This window comes from Botrytis sinoallii (assembly GCF_014898435.1).
Source record: "Botrytis sinoallii strain Bc 23 chromosome Unknown BSIN_005, whole genome shotgun sequence".
NCBI lineage: Eukaryota > Fungi > Ascomycota > Leotiomycetes > Helotiales > Sclerotiniaceae > Botrytis > Botrytis sinoallii.
The window spans coordinates 2,681,990-2,706,532 of record NW_024066032.1 but is presented as its reverse complement, the minus strand read 5'-3'; the positions used below and the strand labels follow the sequence as shown (position 1 = coordinate 2,706,532).

General features: G+C 43.5%; 6 protein-coding genes across 6 annotated transcripts; 3 read left to right on the top strand and 3 right to left on the bottom strand.

Moving 5' to 3' along the window:
- The first annotated feature begins 9,909 nt into the window (after positions 1 to 9,909).
- EAF02_003855 (uncharacterized protein) lies at positions 9,910 to 14,272 on the top strand. The gene is made up of 5 exons (XM_038899903.1): positions 9,910 to 10,757; positions 10,931 to 12,031; positions 12,101 to 13,465; positions 13,518 to 13,606; positions 13,657 to 14,272. The coding sequence occupies exons 2-5, from the start codon at positions 10,964 to 10,966 to the stop codon at positions 13,658 to 13,660; spliced, it is 2,526 nt and encodes an 841-aa protein (XP_038760830.1). The 5' UTR covers positions 9,910 to 10,757; positions 10,931 to 10,963; the 3' UTR covers positions 13,661 to 14,272.
- A 963-nt stretch (positions 14,273 to 15,235) lies between these two features.
- On the bottom strand, positions 15,236 to 17,052 carry EAF02_003854 (uncharacterized protein; the record flags this gene model as incomplete). The annotated part of the gene is made up of 5 exons (XM_038899902.1): positions 15,236 to 15,673; positions 15,838 to 16,399; positions 16,490 to 16,586; positions 16,709 to 16,720; positions 16,944 to 17,052. The coding sequence occupies 5 exons, from the start codon at positions 17,050 to 17,052 to the stop codon at positions 15,236 to 15,238; spliced, it is 1,218 nt and encodes a 405-aa protein (XP_038760829.1).
- A 450-nt stretch (positions 17,053 to 17,502) lies between these two features.
- Positions 17,503 to 19,323, top strand: EAF02_003853 (uncharacterized protein; the record flags this gene model as incomplete). Its single annotated transcript, XM_038899901.1, has 2 exons — positions 17,503 to 17,721; positions 17,815 to 19,323. The coding sequence occupies 2 exons, from the start codon at positions 17,503 to 17,505 to the stop codon at positions 19,321 to 19,323; spliced, it is 1,728 nt and encodes a 575-aa protein (XP_038760828.1).
- Positions 19,324 to 19,798: 475 nt separating this feature from the next.
- Positions 19,799 to 20,062, top strand: EAF02_003852 (uncharacterized protein; the record flags this gene model as incomplete). The annotated part of the gene is made up of 1 exon (XM_038899900.1): positions 19,799 to 20,062. One exon carries the CDS (start codon positions 19,799 to 19,801, stop codon positions 20,060 to 20,062), a length of 264 nt encoding a protein of 87 aa, XP_038760827.1.
- Positions 20,063 to 20,257: 195 nt separating this feature from the next.
- On the bottom strand, positions 20,258 to 21,652 carry EAF02_003851 (uncharacterized protein; the record flags this gene model as incomplete). Its single annotated transcript, XM_038899899.1, has 3 exons — positions 20,258 to 21,262; positions 21,368 to 21,493; positions 21,554 to 21,652. The coding sequence occupies 3 exons, from the start codon at positions 21,650 to 21,652 to the stop codon at positions 20,258 to 20,260; spliced, it is 1,230 nt and encodes a 409-aa protein (XP_038760826.1).
- Positions 21,653 to 22,105: 453 nt separating this feature from the next.
- Positions 22,106 to 23,289, bottom strand: EAF02_003850 (uncharacterized protein; the record flags this gene model as incomplete). Its single annotated transcript, XM_038899898.1, has 4 exons — positions 22,106 to 22,245; positions 22,305 to 22,722; positions 22,792 to 23,054; positions 23,139 to 23,289. 4 exons carry the CDS (start codon positions 23,287 to 23,289, stop codon positions 22,106 to 22,108), a joined length of 972 nt encoding a protein of 323 aa, XP_038760825.1.
- Positions 23,290 to 24,543: the final 1,254 nt, after the last annotated feature.

Sequence of the window (24,543 nt, the reverse complement as noted above, 5' to 3'; positions counted from 1 at the left end):
ACGAAAACCCCATCCCAACAGATCAACCAAGAGATCAAAAAGAAAATGAAATAAAACAAAAAACTCTCATCCATACCTATTACAAATCTCTTCTCATCCAATCACGTCCCTCATCACGAAACGAAGTCGTGATGACTTGGGATTTTCATGAATCATCTTGATATTTTCTCCTTTGTATTAGTGGACTTTTGTCACGAGTGATAATGTATTCACCGAGTGCTCATATCCTATGTCCTATGTCCTATGTCCTATGTCCTATGTCCTATGTCCTATGTCCTATGTCCTATGTCCTATGTCCTATGTCCTATGTCCTATGTCCTACCTCCTACCTCCTACCTCCTACCTCCTCCGTACTATCTCCGCGAACCTTTAACTACTAGGTAAGATTACGTATTAGTCCATTCGGCATGTCGTGCATATGCATATGCACAGAATACCTAGGTACACATAAGCTCATCATCATCATCTAGATTCTAATCTCCTCCCCTTGTGGTATCATTAATCCTCGAGGATCATGTTCTCATAATATAGAACATCACACAACATCACATCAGCATCTCCCTCCCCTTCACCCACTCACCTCCTCATCAATCCGCCCTTCCAATCCCACCTCCACCTCCCACCCGCCACTCAGCGGACTCCCAAAAAGGAAAAAAAAGCAAAAGAATAGAACGCTCCTGCAAGAAAACCTCAATCTGACTATCAAATACACAATACACACATGCGCATATGCGCATATGCATATACATATCTCGGCAAGCCACACCGAAGATGCGCGTTTGTTTAGGAATCAAATCTCATCCATCTCATCCATCTATTTACCTAGTATTCATCTCACATCCATCCATCCCAGACTCACATAACCAGATCCCACAATCTTACCCCATCTTACCCCATCTTACCTACACCGCACCACACCACACTACACTCACTACACTACAACTCCCGAAACCGCTGCTTATGAATTGATTTGATTATGAAATCCGGCCACCCATCCGTGTACAATCTACACTTCCCACTTCCTAGTAGCCTCCAACCCCCAAATCTTCAATCCTTAAATCTCCAAATCTCCAAACCCTATCTCCAAATCCCAATATCGAAATGCAATATCGAAATGCAAAAATCAAAAATCAGAGATCAGAGATCCAAAATCCAAAATCAAAGAACAGACCACCCCTCCAAACAAATTTCCAATAATCAATCATAAGTAAATACATCAGTAGGTACCTAGGTAGATAAGCAAGCGCACGCCTTCAAAATAATAAGCTTAAATGTGATAATTCTCCGTCTCGGGCTTCCGGCTCGGAGATGAGATGAGATGAGATGGGAAGTTGGGGGGTGGGTTGCTGAGTGGATTGTAATGGAATGAATTGGGATGGGATGGATTGTAATGGGAGAGGATGAGATGGGATGGGATATGATATGATATGAGAGTGAGGGGTACCTAGGTAAGTAAGTTAGTAAGTAAGTTAGTTAGTAAGTAAGTAAGTAGATGGATGATGGATGATGGATGGGTTACTCAATAGGTATTTACTTATTTATCTATTCAAATACTTACATACTTATCTACATACATACATACATACATACATACATACATACATACATACATACATACATACATACATACATACATACATACATATATAGATACATTTCAATACCTCACCACCTCCAGCAGACAGAACGAGAAAAAATAAAATATCGAAGATGTATACTCATTTCAACAATCGACAACAAATCAAATCAAATCAAATCAAATCATACCGCACAACCAATATTCAGAAATGCAAAATGAAAAAAAAAGACAAAATTTACAAAGCTTCGAATCCAACATACCATCTATATTATTCCCACCAAGGAATCAGAATGATGAATGAAATCGCTACCAAGAATCAAATACCACTACTTGTAATCCATGATCCGATTCGAGCGATTCGATCTGGTATCCCGAGTTCTCTATCTCCGAGCTTCACCAACCTACTAGGTAATAATGATATATCTGATATGCCGAATACCTTCCGCATGTATTTCTTGTGTGTAATGTGTGCTACACATGGATATCACATGTATTCTGCCTGATACTCGGATAAAAAGCACGAGGGAGGCGCGTACAACGAAATGCAATGTAGATAGATACGATACAAGCGTATCCACGATATGGAAAGGGTGGCGAAAAAGATGGATGCATGGTACCTACAATTTGCCATGCGAATACCACGATACGGGATCATGTTTTAGGAAGTAGAGTGAGGGTGGTGTAGGGTTGTTGATTTTGGAGGGATTTGGATGCATATGAATGTTCGTAGTCCTATGGATATCGCATCTTGTTAATGCAACGATATGGTAAAGGGAGGAAGTAGGATGGGACATCCAGAATGGATGGATAAATCAAAGTATCTTCCTCTCCTCACCCAGGAGCCCCGAGTTTGACTCGATTTAGAAAGGGGAAATGAGACGAGTTTCCTTTTTCTGCGAACTGTACTACTGCATGAGGAGTCCAGACACGAACAAGTGTCCCTACCTCAACATCGCTTGTGTGAGATGACCGTGTGAGGACTCAACACATCCATATTTGAGTTGAGACTAAGTCGTGGTCTGTACACATTGCATCGCCTGATGTTCGGGTATTACCGTCGGTATAGACTGACACCTAGAACGAGAAATCCCAAACATCTGCCGATGGCATTGTCGCCTTGCTAGGATTTTGAACGGTGACGAAACCGAAAAGTATTTTTGGTGCATTTTGGTGCATTTTGGGTGCATTTTGGGGGACGAAGCTTCAGCCAGCCTGACAACATTTTCCTTTTGAACCAAATTTTTACTCAGATGAAACCGCATCCTAGGCAGAGATAGATCATGGAAGACACGTAGAATATTGAATGCCTGTCCAAAGAAGTTTAGGATTAATGAGTTATGAGATACTTACTAGGGAGGAGGATTATGATTATTCTCCGATGATTTCTAAAATTTGATGGGGGGTTGATGACCACAAAAACAAGAAAATAGCTACCTGGTAAGCAAGGATTCCAAAGAAAAGTTCCACGCTTCTAGAAACCTTCGAGAAGCTTTCTAGAAGCTTTCTAGAAAATCTTACCCCTGTGAAACCTATCTTGTTATTTAAAATTGGAATCCTTCCAAAGGAGAAATACTAGTAACTGTACAGAAGACCAGGTGAGAAGAGACAGAAAAAAATGAAACCAGACATTTCGTACCCGCATCGGAAATTATTGAGGACAGGGTGGTGTTGTCGACTTCTGGGAAAAATGTAGTGATTGTGATGCAATCTACTCCGTATGTCTCGTGTATACCGATTATCAGGTAATATAAAACTTCAGAGGAGATTGGATTGACAAGGCTACAGATTCTGGCGTTCTATCAAAAGTTCCACAATCCACAGTCCACAGCCCACTCCATCGGTTACTATCGCATGTATGATGTATCGTATATGATGAATTTTGGATGCTTGATGGTTGATGGTTGATCACTGATCTATCATCTATCAAAGACACCCACCACCCCTTACCACCCACCCTTTTGGACATTCGCAAGCATCTTCCTACCGATATATGTATAATGAATACGCTGCCAGCGCAAAAAAAAGGAAAAAGGGGTGTCATAACTTGGCGATCTGTTCATGCGGCGTAATCTCTAATCTCCATAGATATGGTGGTTAAAATCCTTGACCAATATAGTTTGATAATTGGTCGGGAGAAATTCCCATTTTCGTACACATTGTTTGCTGTTTTCTAGAAGCCGGAATGGAAGAATCTGGATCCTGGGATTCTTGTCCATTTTGGGGTAAAACTTTGAAGGAAAATGGAAGGTAATGCTGGGGAAAAGGACTGGGGTACCTGTCGACCAAAAGCGTACACCTGGTTCTAGACAGAGTACCAATTTCCAATCGTTGGGTACCGACATCCTACACTTTTGTTGAAACTTCATTGAGGTAGTGCACCGAAAGGTGACCGGATAGAAGCGTAGTACGAGGTGAGAATTCGGTTGAAGGTTACAATGCGAGTAATCGACGCGCAGAGATTTGCTCCAGTGGGAACAAACTCATCATACCATACATACGTTCCTGATTTACTATCACATATCAATCATCAAGATTTGAATGGACAATAGGATCATACCACATAGATTGAAGTGACACTGTGGAGAGTAGTCAGTCATCTTATGTAACTTTCCCAGTTGCTTTCACAAATCCCTCACCAACGATACCCCCCCTCACCCCCTTTGGACACTTGTATAGCGTACGAGAGTGCACACAGAGTAAAGAACCCGAGCTCGCCAAGGGAACCTGCCTCTACGTAGGAGAAAAAACAGGCCGGAATTGATCATTGCGTAATGGTATATGTATTCTCATCAAAACAATGTGTAGAGAAAGGTGTTTACACATTGGTCAATTCCAGTCTGTTTTTTCTCCTACGTAGAGCCTGCAACCTCTCAACCCCCAAAACGATAACTTCACCCACCCAGATTCATCACCGGCTCATCAAAAAAGATCCTCGGTATCTTCGGCTTCGAAAGGTTTCACCCCTCGGTAACACGACAGACAAACGGCTAAATCACTCAACTTTCCCTTTCATGTTACGTGAACCAATTGCATGTCTGACTGCGTGCGTAATATGCAGAGAGTACAGAATCAAGTACAGAGATGCACGTTTCTTTATGCATAACATGCCATACATACTGTTGTGCAAGTAAGTTGGTTGTGCACAGGGTGCAGAAATTGATATTAGATACTTGGGGCCGATTGTGCAAATATCCGTGGGTAGATAGATATGTATGTATGTATGTATGTATGTATTGACAAGTATGGTAAGCTGTGCGTGAATGGTTCGCTACATCCATTCTGTATGCGAATTTCAAGAAATTGATACCGAATGTGCTATGTATGGAAGTTGAAGACACGAGCTGCTCTGATAGATGATGATGGAAAAGTTGAGTGAGACATGATTGGAAGAGTGTTATAACATTCAAACTCATCCACTCCGTATGTTTCGTCTAATACATAATACATTAGCTGATTAGAGTTTAATATATTTGTATCACAATAAAAAGCAATATCGAAATGAGAGGTCGGTTTAAAATCCGATGAATATGTGCCTGTGTCTTTCTTTTACCATAAAAAGAAAGCACAAGGCTGAGTGAGACATTTCCTCGTGGTTTGGAGATTTGATCAGATTCGGCCAGGACGATTGATTTCATACAGGACGAAGGAATGAACTACTTTTCATCCAGTACATGACGATTTCAAATTTTCAAAGCTCCGATTGATCATGGCATTTTTAACTATCAAAAACTGTCAACAACAACTGATCATCATTCATTCATTTACTCGTTCATTCCCCATCAGAGAGACCCTTTACTCAAGAATCGAGATACAGACAAAACAGACTGACTAACTAGCGTGCTCTTAAATTACCTATGGTTCCTCTCAACAATATTCCCTTTCTTACAAATAGGAATGTGACTGTATTTTCTCCATGCACTCGCCACATCCGCCGATATAATCGATTTGTGCACTTGATCAAGGATATTTATACTTTGGTGGATTACTTTTCAGGAAGTATCCAACCATCAGTGGATAAGGTTCTTCGACAACCCCTTCAGGCGGCACCACACGAATGATTGGCTCCACGGGCTATATGATATCACAAACACACTACACATCGGGATATCCTGGAAAAAAACGTGGCAAGAAACGTGGGAGTCCACTATTGATGCCCGTTCAAGGCGTTTTCCTCTCGATATTTCACAGATCCATATCAGCCAATAATTGTTTCCAATTCCTAATCGCTACAATCCTCGGACCCAAATTCTTTCTTCTTCTTGTGTCACTATTTCATGAATCGACTCAACTGGACCCTACAAAGAGGGTGGATATTCTCCTCTTTCCGTTCCCCTTACTAGTTTGAAACGAACCCACGAATCCATGAACACAGCAATAAGATAAATTATGCGCATCAAAATGCTGCTACAGGATATGCGAGAAGGCAGGAAGAGTAGGGACGGGCGGGCGGGCTGTGATGGTAAACGGAGTCTGTGCAAACATTCCTTTATGCGTATTGGATGTTAGCCCGCGCGACGGAGTGCCTCCTCCATAGTACGAGATCGGAGAAGGATAAAAGGAGAGATTATTTCGTACAGTGGTAGGAACCAGGGGATCTCTCAATGCCGTTGACAGACTGGGGTACCTTTAGTCTTGCATACCCAAAGCCCTTCCTCTTCCCATGGGATTTCCAAAGGCCAGGAAGGATTCACTGACAAGCAACATGACAACCCAATGCAACCAGGAGTACGAAAACAATACGTCTCCATCCCATTTTCTTTTTTTCCCTCCCTGGCTTAACTCCACAAGCACATGTTGCCAAGCTAATTTCGGCCTACCTTCTAGACTGTGAATTTGTCTTCAATTTGGCGGTGATGTGATGCATATCATCTGTTCAAAATTCCCAACTATTGATACTAAAACACGATAAAATCACTTGACAAGTTGATATCCATATTAATATCTATATCTAACCTTACCGCCCACGCACGCATCTTTCTTAATTGCGAGCAAAAAGTCGATGACTAGATGATCGTCGCACTTTGCCGCTTTCTCAATAGCCCAAATATTTCTTATACTTCAACCGCCTCTCGAAACGCTGGTCGTTGAAGGACAGGGATAATCAGACATTAGAATATTTCCACATGGCTCCAAAATCCTTCCCGGTTCATCGGGCGGTGACAAATGGAAATGAAGCGCCAAACACATTCACGCCGTATTGATTCCATAATTTCCACTGCCCTACCCGGGGTTTCTAGAACCATGATGGAAATTGAGGGGCCTGTCTGTGTGGAGTACAGAGCATTCAACAGTTTCAACAAACCCTTTTTCTTATTATTAATATAACGAAGAGCGAAGGCCGTCTCGTGACAAGCATTCATTTCACATCTTTGTTTGTAAATGGGCCGACCTAGGTAGAACACTATACTGTAGACAATAATGATACTATGATGATGGTGATTTGCGGTTTGAGTGCGAAGGCGCATCTACCACCGTATGAACCCGCGCGCCTTGCTGACATGTTCAGCCATGCAGACCGTTGACAGAGCTTGCATTACTCCCGTCCTACTAGCGCAAGCGTATCACATTTCATTTGGGATAGGTACATGTAGGTACATACCATACATTATTATTGTCTTTACGCATCCCCATCTCGGGATGAGGAAGGGAGATTTGGTGGCGGTCTGAGTAAGTTTCGTGCACGCGACCGCGACCTGCAAAGCGCCTCGAATGGAAGAAGAAAATTTACATGACCTTCTTTTTCGATCCAACCAACGTGTGTACGGCAAGGCACGTTGTGGGATTCCATGTACGCTGGAGAAGCGTGGCTTGCGGATATTCGCATCATCGTGCTTGGTACTGTGAGCACAATCTTACACACACAGACCAAGTTCACCGAAGTGCAACATAGGCTTACTGATAACGTTTTCTCTGCTACTGCTCCAGTTACACGGTGGTCATTTTACAGGGGTGGACTCGATCATGCTATCTAGCCGTCAATGGATGGTGCCAAGCCCATGAGATTGGGCTTGTAAATTAAAGGTACACACAGGACCAAGTATAGATGCACAACACCATTCTGACAAGTGAAAATAGGTAAGATAGAAGATGCGCGTCTTGAAGGTTATTACCGATGGTGGTTCCTGTAAAGTAGCATTGTTTGCGTGGTTTCAGAACAACTGCCGGAAGGTCGAGTGATTTGCTGGTGCGATTTTCGCATATGTTTGGCATGTTGCGAATCCTCGTTTCGCACGCAGGCTGAACCCGGATCGTCCAAGAGAGACATATTTCATCATCACGCAAGGCTCAAGCTTGTCAACTGCTGGAAGGGTTCTCACACCGAAACTTAGCATGGAGAGTTTATTTCGTATTCCCTGGATTGAACGGAAGAAGCCAGTGGTGGAGGGAGAGAGACATGTCGCTTACTCGAGAGAGAAAGTCAAGAAGAACCCAAGAAGCAGAAAGAAGAAGATTAAAATTGGATAGATCAACAGAGCTGGAAGATCTTCTTATCTCAGGGTCGTACCGTTCTTAACCATGTGTCCTGGCTTCGGGGGGAGGGCATTTTGTTTGATGGGTGGAGAGCTGCTGACTGGAGAGCTGCTGACTGGTATGGATGGGCAATTGAAAAATTGAAACCCGAAGAATTATGGAAGTCTCAGATTTATGGATTGCTTCAGGCTTGTCCCATACCTATTCCCTTGCAAAAATGGAGTATCTCGTCAGGTGTAAGGTACCAACCAGTAAGCAGTATCAGTGTTGAGCATATCATAACTCATGGTTCTAGAAGTACATTTACTCTGGCTTTTATTATGTTCGAGATGATGGATCATTTAGGAATAGACGGGTCTACTTATCATGACCGGTAGTAATAATGGCATTATCTAAGAGCCCACAGCGACTACTTCAACGCAGCAGAATGATTGGCCACATGCAATCCATCCAGGGTTCCGCCATCCAACCTATGAATGAATGACAATCTAGATCCCTGTCTGCCACGAGTAAAAAACGAGAAAATAAGAGAGATTCACCTGGCATTAACTTAAAAGACGATTAGTGTACTTACGGCCCACGAGTTGTGACAACCTTTATGAAAGCATATTTTTGCCGCCATGCGATTCATTGGTTCGTTTCACGGATGTCTGATGAAATGGTATATTTGTGTGTGTGTGAATGTTGATTTTTTTTTCTTATTAGAGTACATATCGCTGCTAGTATTACTAGTATCACTACGACATACAAGGCATAATCGTCTTACTGCGTACAGTAGAGTACAGGTGAAGGAAAAGACCCAAGCCATTATGTTACCTTTCTGTAATGGTAAGATCGGCTCGGGGATAGGTGATATCGGGTGTTGGTAATAGTGCGATTCGGATTTAGATGCGTGAGCGTGAGATGAGGGTGAGAGTGAGAACGAGAGTCGGAATTTATATCTACAAAGTGTCTGTAGGATGGTAGATGAGACTATCCTTATTTTGAGTGTGAGTATGATTATGAGTATGACTATGGATTCCCTGTTCTTACTAGATCTAGATACAATGTGCTCTGCATGCAATACTCAAGCCCCTCCCTCTTCAATCTATTGATGATAGATGATTGATTACACGTACAGATTCGTAGTACAGATGCAAAAAGAAGCAGAAAGTCGACCCCCATCGAAAAGTTGAAGGAACAGTTCCACTCTTGATGTCAAAAGTTCGCTCCACTCATATGATTTCATACTCGATGTAGATTAGTTCCCCGTCCCATTTGGCTTCCATGCTTTTCCTCGCTCACTCACCCACTCACTCACTCAACCAATTAATCATGTTTCATTAAAAAAAAGGTGTGTACACAACATGTTTAGGCATAGAACAAATCAATCAACCCCCCTGCTTCCTTTACACTACCGAGAAAAACACGCCGGACGCACGCTACTTGTGGGTCCCAGTAACCCTCGTGCTTAGAACGAGGTTTCCCGCTTTTCCTTTTCCTTTTGATTTCGTTACTGCCATGGCTGCATTTGCTGCATAAATAATGCTGGTGGATGTGACCATTCTGTCCAATCCCTCCAGGGTGTGAGAGCGTGAGAGCGTGAGAGGTCGAGCAAGTCCCTAGGATGGATGAGATGTGCCAGCTAGGGTTCCAACAATCCAGAACTGATCGATTCATTTTACTCATCACAGTCGTAATGCTTAGCAAATCAATTAAGAAGTGATACTCACTCATCAGTGCTCTTCAGAGTTAGCCAGCTAGCCGTTCCCATGTGCCTAGCTGGATTCTGTCACTCTGGAGTCTTGACTTGTCTTCTTGAGTCCTTCCTTCATGGCACGCACGCACGCATACATTACATGCACGCACGTACAAAATCATCTTATATGCAAAATTCCCTTTATCTGCGGACCGACCCTCTCTTTCCATATAGTACCTATCTACACACTACCTATCCATCCATCCCTCTTCCGAAATGCTCGAATCGCCTGTCCCTCTTTTAACCTTTTTTTAAACCCTCAGATATCTTGCTTGCTTTCTTATTCAAGTAATTAAATCTTCAAATCCAATCTTAACCCCTTCCCTCTAATCTCTATTCAACCTAGTCCTGAGATTCTCTTACCTGCTTGGTTCACATTGATGCAATTGTTCACCGAATACCTGCCTCGACGTATCCTCTTGGATTTCCCTGCTGGTCCTAATCTCTAGCTCTTGCTATCCCTCTAGCTCTCCGGCTCTTTTTTTAGACCCTCACCATTCGCTAGCTCTAATCATTTTGGGACCGTCACCTGATTCCGCAGCTGGTACCTGTCTGTCTGTCTGCCTGTTTGTCTGAATCCGTACCTAAACTCTTGATCTATCGGCACCCAGCACCCAGCATCTAGTACCTGGCACCCATCGCCCACATCGAGTGCCCAGCATCATCACCCATCACCTACCTAGCACCTAGCACCTAGCACTAGCACCTAACACCTAACACCTAGCAAAAACCCACACAAACAAAACACAACCTAAACCTTTCTTCCTCTACCGATTCCTCCACTTCAATCCCTTGAGCGGAGTAAGAAAAAGTAAAGAGAGAGAGTGTGTGTGTGACAGAGAGTGACAGAGAGAAAGAGAGGAGAGAAACGAGACCAGGCCAGGCCAAAATAAATAAAATAAACAAACAGTACAAGCGTGGATAATCGCAAATTCAAGACAGATGTGTCAAGGTTCCTCCCTTATCCTAGCAAGTACTCCATTAATTCTCTCTTCTCATGCCTTCCTTGCTCCCTCCCTCCGTCCTTGGAAAACATTACAGACTTGCTGTTATAGATTTTCTGAATGGGACACTTTATTTTATTTTATTTTATTTTTACTTTTTACTTTTTACTTTTTTGATTAATAAATTATTTATATTAGTTGCGGATTTAGAGAGAGAAAAAAAAACCTTAGATGGCTCTCTCGCCTTCTATTTCACCCCACACCACTACGACCACCACCACTACCACGAGAAATACCACTTCCACTTCCACTTCCACTTCCACCTCCACCATCTCTAAAACTCCCAATTCCTCTTTCCAATCCGGACATCATTCAAACTCAAACTCCAATTCGGTTTCGGTTTCGAATTTGATTGACACAAGTAACATTCAAGATCGTATTGTCCCATCCTCTCTTACCCATAAATCCCATCCTACACATATCTCAACCACATCTACATCTACATCTACATCTACACCCACACCCACTCCCACCACTTCCACATCCACTTCCACTTCCACCACAACCACCACCGCCGCATCATCATCTACCTCAGCCTCAAGTTCACCACCACCACTTTCGGATAGATCCATTCGAGAAGGCGAAACTAGTCAATCTTTTACGAGAGATTCCTCCAATTTCTTATCTTCAGTAAAATTGTCGGTTCGACCTCTAACTTTTGATTCAAAATCTTCGTTGATACCTCGCGAATCGAGTTCAAAGGAACTGATACCTCGCACGTCTAATAATACTCCCTCTCATAAGCAAAATCGTCAATCGACTAGCTCACTAAGACAAAACCGAAGTGGCTTGTTCACCTTGGCTGTATTGGCAAGAGACAAAACTAGCAACGCAATTGCAAGTTTGGCTGAACCCGCGTTACGTTCACGTCCTTCATCAGGCAATATTTTAGATTCACATCCAGATCAAAACACTCCTTTGAATAGTATTAAAAACAGGTCCAAGTCGGCAGAAGTTTTAGGAAGCAACGTAGATCACACTGATTTATCCTCCTCGCCCGGCGAAAACTCAACATCAACTGCCTCCCACACAATTTCAGAGGATACACCTCCCTCCCATTTCCTGGGTCGTCGTCAGTCGTTACTTGGTACCAACCCTCCCTCGCAGGCGTACTCGAATACTGCTGCAGATACCCCACCGTTGATCCACTCAAATCACAGGACGACAAATTCAAGCAAGATGCATCAAACATCGTCGCGCTTGTTGCGCATGACGAGCGATGACAGGCCATTCACGAGAGTATGTATTGGAAAACGATGTGTTAATTTTTTTTCGAGAGGCCAAGATTGATGCTGACTTTTGGACAAGGATTTCAAAGATTTATTCGCAACGTTGGTAGTCAGTTTACCACTGGCAACGCACCGCATACGATTAACTAGAGTGGAACATTCGTTTCTTTCAGAAGAGGCTATCAACAACTTGGGTTCTTTAAAATTCTCACAATCGAATCGCATGCCAGATCCAAAAGACCCCTCACGTATTGTCACCACCACCACGACAACAACATTTTCCATGGCGCGGGAAATGGCTCGATCAGTATGTCAACGTTTCCTCGATGCACGATTTATCGAATCTGCGGACGGAAAGCAAGCAAAGGACTTCACAATGAAGGGATCCATATGGCAGTTGACACCAAAAGGTATTCATGTTTTGGAAAGATTTTGCTCGAAGAATGGAATCCAACAAAGACATGTCGCAGAACTTGTCGCATCCCCAAGGAACACAATGCAATTGGTTATTCTAGAAAGAGATTCTGCTACGGACAAACTTTCCTCGGATCGAAGCACAATTGAGGTTATTTTCCGCAGGTTTGTTGGTCAAAATGGACCGAATATCAAGACCAGCACCACATCAGCTGATTCGGATTCTTTGAGCGAGTACAAGGATGGAATTGCTGGTGTGAGAATGGCAGGAGAGCGAAAAGTTGGATCGCCACCCAGAACTGTTTATCAAACATTTACTGGAAAGGCCGCTTGTGATTGGCTGATGGATTGTTGCACGACGGTGGACAGACGGGAAACCACAGAAGTTGCGTCGCTATTTTTGGAGCAGGAACTAATCTGGTGTGTTCAGCCCGACAGGCAATACCAGCAACAACTCCCTCCTTCAGATGACAAGAAGGATTTCCGATTCCAGCCTACAAAGTATGCCTACTACCAATTATCACAGAAAGGCAAGGATGTGATCAATATGACTTCGAGAGATCGTACTTCAGAGAGCGAAGGAAGTTCAGCAGCTGTAAGAGCTGGTGTATCCCGAGATTCGAATACACAAAAGTTGGACAAAATTCTTAATGATGCCGCACTTCGTTTACTTTTCCGCGAAAACCTTCGAGATACCCATTGTGAGGAGAACTTGTCTTTCTATCTAGATGTCGAGGAATTCTTGAAGTCATGCAAAGCAGCCGTGAGAAATGTAGACCCAACCAGGGGTAAATCAGGAGGAAGTCTCGATTCCGTCAAGGAAACTATGGCCTCAGCCTATGGTATTTACAATGCATTCTTAGCTCCAGGCTCACCTTGCGAACTCAACATCGATCATATGCTCAGGAATCAATTGGCTACTAGAATGACCAAGGCTGTTGGACAAGATGCTGCTATGGTTGAGAGTTTGAAGGAAGTCACAAAGTTATTTGAAGAGGCTCAATTATCGGTCTTCAAGTTGATGGCTAGTGTAAGTACTGTGTATGTGCAATTATCGATCATCTTCTAACAATCAATCATAGGATTCCGTACCAAAATTCATGAAGAGCTCAAAATATGAGCAAACTCTTAAGAACTACGATTTCGATTCAATATCTCCAAATGGACATCGGTACAACTTACCTGAACGATCTGCTAGCAAATCTAACAGGTAGCATCTAGATAATTGCCAATTGGCTCAACGACGAACCCCCTTTAAAATACCTCTCGCCACTTCATCGATCTTGGGCACCAGTTGTATTATTACTTCGAGAGCAGGTATTCAGGCCTTGGCAGAGGCTTTGAAACGATCAGTTGTCTTTTAGCGATTGCATAGATTCCCCTCAATATTACTTTTGGACCTGAATATATCCCAGCAGAAGGATCAATTGGAGATGACGAAAATGAGATTTCCTTTTCGAAACCAGGAGGATGCAGTATCACATACTGTACGAATGAACATCGACTTGAGAAGTCTTATCCGAAAATGAATGCATTTGATGGAGCATCGAGAAGCTTTTTGGGGGACTGGCCATCATTTTTAATGTTATGGCCTTTATTTTTTCATTTTACAATTTTTTTTTTGCGCAGTTTTTTTACTTTATTTTTTCGTCTTTCGATGAGCGGCTTTCCAGCACTGCATTGCAAAGCATAATCGACGAATGAGATACATGTACATAGCATTTCTGGCGTTGGGGTTATAGTTTGTCCTCTTTTATTGTGGGAGGGACGAATAAATTTATTGGGTGGGGTGTTGCTATACAAATATAGATGGGGTGGGCGGGAGAGAAATGGTTGGATGGATGGAAGGAAAGACTATTTGTCTTTATTTTTCTTTTCTGTTTATGGTAAAAGGGGAGGTGGGATAAATATGGAGAGGGATAGTGGTTCGTGTGAAAGGATAGGGGGAGTGGGAGATAAAGACGGAAAATGGAGAATGGAGAAAGAAATAGGGGAAGGGGGATAGGCCAAGGAAAAAAACTTGGGAGATAAGAGAAGAAAGGATAAAGTTTCTTGAGTGGTGCTTTATGCTATACCATGAACATGAATATGAGCATGAGATGATATGATACTGTTTTTTATGAGATTTTTTTTCATTCTTTTTTCATGTGTGTTTTTGGTGATTTGAATTTAGGGGGGTTCCAGGTTGTTGTTAGTGTGTGTGTGTGTGTGTGTGTGGCGGCTGGACTTGATTTATTGTAAATGATGATGAATGAATGATGAATGAACGCATGATGAATGAATGAATCATGTATAAGGGTAGGATAGAAAAAAAGAAGAAGAAGAAGGGAAGTAGGGCGAGTGTAAGTAGGTAGGTAAGTCGGTAGCAATTAGTGGGCTAAACGGTTTGACTGACTGACTGACTGCCGAGTTGACTATTAATGTAAGCTGTTAATGGAAGCTGTTAATGGAAGCTGTTAATGGAAGCTGTCGATGTAAGTGAGGATGCGGAGGTGTTTTACTATGTATATGATATGTATATGATAGCTATGTATATGATACCAATGTGCCATGTATGAGATTTGGAATGGTGTAATGAGATGAGGATTGTATATGAGGATTGTATATGAATGATACTTGGGTTGATGGGTGGGTTGGTGGGTATGTGTGTATGTATATGTACATGTATATAATAGTGAGATGGATGGATGGATCTCGAATCCTATTTAAAGTTTGTGGTTTATGTATGTATGTATGGATTTGTAACGGTCTTGATCTTGATATTGATATTGATACTGATACTCCATCTTCCATCTCCAACCTAACACCCCTTCTCCTCCACGACACAATTCAAAAAACTCTCGAGTAGTACATCTTCCATATCTGTGATATTCCTTCCGATCAAGACGATTTTCCCCTCGCTGTTACGATCGGATTGCATTTCGTTTTGGGGGGGTGGAGGGGCAATTGCGGTTGTGGATTGGGGGGAGGGAGAAGGTGTGGATTGGGGGGGAGAGGGAGATACGTCGTCGAGGATCTCGAATACTTCGCGTACTGCTTGGATGATTTTGGTGGTGTGGTTTGTGAGGGGGAGACGGGCTTTTAGGCGGTGGATTTCGGGGGAGGGGCAGGGGGAAGGGGAGGATGGGGATGGAGAGGGAATGCGAGAGTCCCAGAGGAGAGAGCGTAGCCAGGCGTCGAGGTGGGGGAGGCTGGTGGGGGAGAGGGGTGGGGTGGTGAGGGTTAGGGTGGTGATTGTCTGGGTGGGGGTGGGGGTGTTAGTTTTAGGTTTTGGTTTTGAGGGGGAGAGAGGAGGAGTTGAGTTGGGGGAGAGTTTGATTTGGAGTGTTTGGACAGATGGGTAAAGATAGATGAGGTAGGGAAGAAAAAGGGCAAAGGAAGAAAGTGAAAATCAAAACCCACGGGATCTAAATGACTATGTCCTTTTGCTTTTACTTCCTCCAGATTGAAATCGACTCTATCGTATGCATGTAAATCCAACAAGACGCCTTCTAATTGGGGAGTTGCGCCGAACTCGGTAATGTGTAATTTTGCCAAACCATTTATCGCTGTGATTCTCTCCTTGACGATTTCCAGTTCTTCCGGAGTAACCAGATCCGATTTGTTGAGGATGAGAACATCGGCGTGAGAGATTTGAAGATGGGCGGTTGTGAGATGAGGACCGGAATGGTCGTGTTTGTCGTTGGAATCAGAATTGGAATCCGCGCTGGCGTGGGATTTGTTCTGATTGGGTGTTTCCGTGGGGATTTCAGAGGGGATAGGTTCGTTGAGTGATTTGAGAATGTTTTTAGCGTCCACGAGGGTGACGATTCCGTCGAGGTAGATGGTGCTGCCGAGTCCTTCGTCGACCCAGAAGAGGGGGGCGAGATTGCCGGGGTCGGCGAGCCCGGTCGTTTCGAGGAGGATGTAGTCGAATGCGCCGCGGCGATCCATGAGAGTTTCGATGGCGTTGACGCCGGAGTCTCTGGGGGTGTGTTGGTGAGGTTTGGTGGCATTGGGATTGCAATTGGGGTAGGGATGAGAGAAGAAGGGAGGAAAGAATATGGAGATTTACTTTACGGAACAACAAATACAGCCATTACCAACATCGAGCCATTCTTCTACTTGCTCACTACCAGTGTTGACAGTAAGAGATTTCTCAATATCAGCGGCTGGATAGTGGAAATATTAGTTAGAATATCATAAGCCAGAGGAATAGTCTCCGAGTCACGATACATTCGTATCTTGACTTGTAAACTGGGAAGATCACTTGATCTATAGTTTTCCAACTTACAATCACCGAATTCTGCAAGAACAGTTAGTCAAGTGTCACATTGTATGGTACAAGATCTGAAGAGTATGTATAATGTGAAGAATAAATACCATTTAATATCACCGCGATTTTCTTCCCATGTTGTCATTCAAGATATAATTCATCAACGTTGTCTTTCCAGCACCGAGATATCCTTGAAGCTCATGGTTAGTTATATTGTTTCAGCTAAGTACCTAGGTGTATATATAGAACTTGCCTGTGACAATTGTGACTGGTACTTTGATGGGTTTTGCTTCTTTTTCTTCTGCATTAACTTCTTTGCCTTCCACATCGACTAGCATGGGAATATCATCATCGACGTCCATGATGGATATGTAAATGTATATCAAAGGAGAAAAATAATGTGAATTATTCTTGAATATCCCTCTTCTCTCTCTTCTCTGTCTCCCTCTCTCTAGGTACTTGGTGAAGATCTTAAATTTGATAATAATTGTTTTTCCCACACAATATAAAAACCCTTATTCCTCACATGTTCTACAGCCTTGTGAAAGTTCAGCGTCCTTGCACCCAATTTAGAGTTCCCGACACTATTTAAAGAACCATATGATTTGATTGGTTAACACGGATCTGAAGAAATTGGCGCGTTACTACCGGTATTACTGTGATACTGTAATATTAATCCACACCTATCAACTCTCAATTTATCGTTCGTTAAAAAGTAAACAAACTCAACTCTTCCAAGTCGCAACTTCGAGCGCATCGTTTTTTTGGCACATGTAAAAGATTTCCAAAGTCAATTTGAGGGGTTGATCATGATGTCTAGTCTCCCACCAAGCTCTCCACGGCTTCCCAGCCCACCTCCTCCTACAGAAATCCAGATTGGTCCGAAATCACCATCCCTTGGAACTGCTTCCTCAAACCAAGAACAAATGATTGAGCAGAGTATTATAGAAACAAATGCTAGTCGAAGGATACATCCTGGAACAAAAGCTGCCGATATGGCTGCTGGTCCACCTCTCATACCTTTGAGTGAGGTTGGTATCTCCTGATTTCCTAATTTTAAGCTCAAAGGCGACGTCGCATCTATATTTTGATGACATTGCTAACTTATTTTGAATATCATACAGCTCGACTCAGCATTTCAACTACAAGAACATTTAAAAGCGCTCCATTACTATCATACGAAACCTCCCTCCCAAGACCATAGCATCCCCATAACCCGCGAAACCGCGGTCGAAATAGCTACACCACCAAATGGGCTCGATCAAGCTCTTTGGCTATACGAACTCTGTCGTTTCTTAATCAACAAATGTAATGATCTAATAATTGGATTCCTCTTCGATGATCCTCCTTGTTCCGCACATACATGTCCAGAAATGCGCGCTTCCGAATGGCAATTTCTTTGCGCCGTACACGAATCACCCAAAAGTTGTTGCGCGATCGATTACTGCTGTCATACATTGGACTGGGCTACAAATATTGTAACTAGTCAAAAGATTTTTCCAAGTCGTTTGAGTATGGCCGCTGGTGATGCGATGGATGACAGAGGGGCTGGTGTCAAACATTTAATTAATATTTTCAGGCGCTTACATCGAATATTTGCGCATGCATGGTTTCAACATCGGGGAGTATTTTGGCAGGTTGAGGGTCAGACAGGTCTTTATGTTTTGTTCAAGACGGTTTGTGATATGCATGAGCTATTGCCGCCAGAGAATTATAAGCTACCACCAGAAGCAGAGGGATTGGAATATGTTGAGGATAAACCACCGGCGGTTATATCGATTTTGAAGACACCAGTAGGGGTTGAGGAAGACTTCTTAGGGCTTGGAAGACAAAATACAACTAGAAGACATGTTAGACAATCACCTTCAATGGGATCGGCAATCACGACAGTTCAGGAGATTGATGAGGAAGAAGGGGACATAACTCAAAGATTAAGGGCTGCACGTAATTCACGAATTGCAGAGGAAGAGGGAGAGGATGGAGAGACGGAAAATGATACTAAAACAGAGATAGAGATACCCGTTATTGTGGAGACCGTTAAGGAGGTGGATCCAGATGATGATATGGAACCCGAGGAGACGAATAATGGGGTGATGGAGGGAGAACACTCAAGTTCGCAAACGATCCAAGATCTGGAATCTGAGCTGGAAGATTCTGAGACTGTCATCCATGATGATAATGATTCGAAAGCAGATTCAACAGGGTCCTGGGATAGTATGTCTGGTGATTCGGTGGGAGACAAGACAGAAGTGGAACAAGAAAATGGTGATGCTAGCGAAGAGAAATCAGAGACAGTCATCGAAGATCCAATTCCAGAATCAGAACCAGAACCTACTTCAGAGCCATCTAGTACCGAAAGTAGCGGAGAAACAGAAGAGGAGCAAGAAGTACAAGAGCAGAAGGATAACTCCAGCGAGGATGAACATGCATCTCCACCCAAAGAAGTATCCACCACCAAAGAAACCCCTCCCAAAAAGTCCAAGAAATCCAAGAAGAAAGCCAAAAAATCCGCTGCAGCAAAAGAAGCTTCAAAAATATCAACAGCAACCAATCACATAAACGACGATACGAACACTACGGATAAGGAAAAGGCATCGGATCAAGATGGAGAGATAGGGGAACAAAAGACTTGATCTTCCTTTCTTTCTTTTTGTAAAAGGTACAGGGCATTGGTATGATGGATGGATATGGATTCTATGAGCTTATGTTTCTTTCTATGGGGTTTTAGGGATTAACTTTACCTACCTACTTTATCTACATTACTTGCTTACATTACTTCTCGCTTGTATTATAATACTCTTCTTCACTTTTTTTACCCATTTTATAATAAAGATTCAGATTCTGAGCTCGTGAAAGAAAGGGCGTTTTTATGTTATGGCTTGTTTTTTCATTTTCATCTTCATCTCATTGTCTCTTTTCCTCTTTTGAAAGAAAACGCAGCTGAAAGATGGATGGATAGGAGAGGGATGGTGATGATGGTTTGCTGGTTGGTTTGCTGGTTGGTATGCTGGTTGGTATGCATGAATGAAACTTGTACTTGTACTTGTACTTGTAGGATATGATAAGATACCTAGATTAGGAAGGGGGAAGAGAGGGGAAAAATCGATAATGCGTGGTTTGAGGATGGGGATGGGGATGAGGATTAGGATGAAGTTTGTTGGGAAAAGAAAGGGAAGGGAGAGGGAAGGAAAGGAAAGGAAAGGAGATAAGGAGAGGAGAGGAGAAGGGTACATGAAAAATTACAATGAAAATGAAATTGAGATTGAGATTGAGATTGAGATTGAGATTGAGATTGAGATTGAGATTGAGATTGAGATTGAGATTGAGATTGAGATTGAGAAGTCCTGTGTTTTTGTGGATGCGGGTTTGTAGGTAGGTCGTTTAGTTTGATATTTCGAGCTCTGCGAGCTCTGTTATTCATCGCACACCGTTTTGCTTCACTTTCGCGGAAAGCTCATCGCTTCTATCGTTCTGGTTCTGCTGTTGGTAAGTATAGTCATGTCTACATGAATCCCCTCATCATATCATCGTATTTCGTCACCCTCACTCCCCCCCCCAAACCCCCACCTACCCATACAACCTCCCCTCCACCACCTCCGCAATCGCCAAACTGCTCGTCAACCCGGGACTCTCAATCCCCAGCAAATTCACCCACCCGCTCCACCCCTCCCCCCTCATATCCCTGACCACAAAATCCTGAAACCCCTTGCCACTCCCCACCGCCCCGCCCCTCGCCAACTTCGGCCGTATGCCCGCGTAATCCGGCTGAATCCCCTCAATCTTCACCCCCGGCAAAAACCGCCGTATCTGCTCGATCGCCTGCGGCAACCGCGCACTATTGACCGCCAAATCCGCCGCGCTATCAACCCACTCCACATCCGGCCCAAAGCGAATCCGCCCCGCGATATCCAGCGTGAGATGCGTGCCCAGGCCCCCGAGCCCCGGTTCCGGCGCCGGATAGATGAGATGTTTCGTCGAGGGCGTGCGGGGGGCATAGGAGAAATAATTCCCCTTTGCGTAATACTGCGTGCGATGCTGCTCCGGCGGCACAATCATATTATTCACATCGCACGCCCCCAGTCCCGCGGAATTCACGATGCTCTCCGCGGTAAATGTATTTTCTTCCCCGGTCGCTCGGTCCCGCACGAGGATTTCCCAGCCCATGCTTCCCTTATCCCCCAACGGAGTAATCGCAACCACATTACTATTCAACGCCGTGTCTCCACCGCGTTCTCCAAAATCCCCATGCAGAAACTGCATATACGCATGCGAATCTACGATTCCCGTCGACGGACTCGCGAGAATCCCCGTTTGCGCGCGCACGTATGGTTCTTCGATGGCTGCCTGTTTCAACGATACGAAATGCGTCGGGACATTCTCGAGCGTTTTGCTGAACGCGTGGACTTTGACGAGTTCTTCGTATTGTTGGTCGGTTTGGGCGACGATCCATTTGCCCATGTTCTTGTGAGGGATGTTGTATTGGGCGCAGAGGGCATAGAGCATCTGACGACCACGAATGCATACTTTGGTTTTGAGGGAATCGGCACCGTAATAAAGACCCGCGTGGATGACCTGATGGATAGCTCATCAGCTGAGTGAAAATGTTGATGTGAATATCCCGACATGTATATTGGCGCAGTGACAATATAGAAGAGATATCAAAGGACAGATACTGACTTCAGAATTCCTCGAACTGGTTTCCATTCCCACGGCACTATTTCGCTCGAGAAGTAATGTGCTTGTCCCATGTCTACCTGCTAATTGCCTCGCAATTGCAAGGCCTACTGCACCCCCACCGATAACCTTGCCATGTTAGCATTGAATTGCAAGAACATATCGTTGGTACTATGGAAGGGGATATACAGCATGTGTAAAATCAGCCTGTCGTGAGATAGTACTTGTGAAACATCGCCGCTGTATTAATTTTGAGGTCAGTGGACCTCGAATGGAGCTGCGAAACATATTTACAAGTTTGTATTTTCATCAAAAAGCTCTAATTTCAAGCTGCTAGACCATCAGGATTCAATGGCTTGTCGTTGCATAAGATTGCAATGATGCAATAGCACGAGTGCGGGGAGCTTCCGTGCAAGTGCAGGGGTTCACAAGGCTCAAAGACAAGGCTATCACTATCTTCATCTTTGAATTGAATCTCAAAGTTCCGAAATAAAATGATTTATTACGGTTGGAGTTGTTGTTAAGTCTTGATTCTAGGAATAAGAAATGTTCTCATACGCGCTTTTAGACTCATAGGTAGCTTCGTTACTGCCCAACAATAAACGTACTAATAAACACACCAACGCCAAAGTTTCGTAAAGTTTACAATTTGGATACACTTGATCCGTGGAATCACTTAGTACGCCTCTAGTCCGCAGTATTTCCCATACATAAAGAAAGCCTCCGAGTGTTTGTATCGTGTCAATCTTGTTTTGGCTCCTCTGCTGGTGCAACAAGTGATATTGGTTCTTCAGAAAACGAGGTGGAGGATGCTAGATGGGAGCTCAAGGCAGGTTCGTGTGTTATGGAGGAATTTGCATGTTGTTCACTAACCTGCCGCTCTAGTTATTATTAGTTAGCATGAAGAGATATTGAAGAGTTGTGATAAAGTTTAACTTACCCAATTCCCGAATTCTCTGACGCAACATTTGATTCTCTCGAATCATTGTTTGGGTTTCGGCTTGATAATATGCACTTTCATCACGACCACCTAGATTCCATGCATCTCCCCCTTCGTTGCTTATAGATGTAGACCTCAGCCTAGGAGACGCAGTTCGACTAGGTGTTCTAGAACGCCGGTTTAAATTTTCTCGTGCAACATCGAAGGAAGTTCGAGGATGCATTGCAGTGACGGGTGATCGGGGAGCCTGGACTGCTGAGGTAACATTTGGAGGGATATTCTGTGTCGAAAATGATAGGGATCGCTCAGATGTTGGAGTAGATTCATCTATAGCAACAGAACCTGACGCTTGACCACTAGCAGCTTGTAATTGCTGGAGTTGTTGTTGTTGAGTTCGAATCATGTGCAAAAGTCGATTCTGAATAAAAGAGAAATCAGCTGGTGAGCTGAGAAATTCGGTGTATCTTCTGATAGAACAGTAACTTACCACTTGAGCCTCTTGTTCTTGTTCCAATTCCTGATGAATTTCGCCAAGACTAGGTGCGCGATAATGTCGATGATCACCACTTGCAGTGATAGGTGACCCTGTGAGTGACATGGGGCTGGCTGTACGATTTTGGCTGTCACTGACGATTTCCCCTTGTGGTGGTAAGGTTGGATCGTTCATTTGTAAAGCATTCAGGACTGTCGATCGTCTTCTGCCTGAGTGTGAAGCTGTCGAAGCTTGTCGATGCCGGCTTGTAGAACCACCTACATATAACATTAGCAGTCATTTTTTGTGTTGATAGATTATCTGTACTAAATTAAAGGAGTAAATAAAGAAACTCAACATACGTCTTGTATTTTCTTCTTGTTGAAGGCCCGCGTTAACTGCAGCAGCAGCTTGGAGCGATGTGGATGCAGAACGTGGTGATGGAGAAGGACTTTGAGCTCGTACATTCATGTGTGCGGGGCTATCGCCAGGATTTGAAGCTGTGCGGGACATGTTGGGTGAAGTATTTGATGAACGTGAAGGAGGGAGTGAGTTTAAGTCGGGAGCCATGGATATATGTTTAGATTTATAGCTTAGGAAAATCAAAGAGGAATTGGCGGAGGGCAGGTAAGGATTGGATTGATGGAATGTTGTGGGGTAAAGGCTAAGAGAGGACTAGGTAGCTAGGGTTGGTTGGTTAGGTTGTCCGTCCTAGTAGCTGCACCTAGTAGTTCTAGACAATGGATGGATGGATGGATGGCATGGGCAGGGAAATCGTATGATGATAAATAGCTAGGTAGATATCAGGTATTGAATATCATGATTTATCCATACGTACCTGATCTGTGGTGATGGATTGTGTTGCACTTTCGAATTGCTCATAGTCATTATTGATGCGATGCTCGTATCCTCTTTCCTTTTTCCAATGATTAGCTGTTTTCCATCATACCATTGACTACCTACCTAGTCCCTAGTAGTACCTATCGACTAGCAATGCACAGGTACGCATTCTAGGTAGCTCGAGAAGGTACCGCAGGGCAGGGCAGGTCAAAGCTTAAGCTTCCTTCCATTATGTTCCATATTAGCCCTCCCGGTGACGTTAGCAACCTGGAACGATTAGTACCCGCCTCTTAGCTTTTCTCCAAAATGCAAGGGTTCGTTTTTAGATGGTCCAAACATCCGTCATTGACAACGTGAACCGGTAATTTATTACCTCATCATACCCACATCACAGAGGCAAACATGAAAACAATACCTACCTATCTCATGATGATTAACTAATTGAATATCATGTTATTTTCATCTCACTTTTTTTGCGACGGGAAACGGTGAAACATTATTATTACCTACCTACCTACCTACCTAAGTCAGTCCTACCAGTAGTATCGTATGGCATGATACGATATTGTATGTGGATCGCTGGAGTGATAAGACGATGGGTTGACAAAGTCACCAGTCTTCTAGTCCGATAACAGGATACTTCAATTGTATCTGAAGCAAACCATTCGCATGTGTTTCCAAACAATAGGAAGATGGAATCATGGAACATGCAAATTGTCCAAAATGCCACCACCTCATACTGCAAATTGAGTTCGCTCATTCCTCGATAGGCCGTGTCAGTCAGATTTGATCATATGTGATTATCTGCGATGCGGGAACAACTGTTGCTAGATGGCCAAACGGATTTTATACGGAGCCTTTTCCCCACCACTGCAGTGGTACTTTTACGAAGTTGCGAATGATATACAAGCTTCATTGTCGCACATC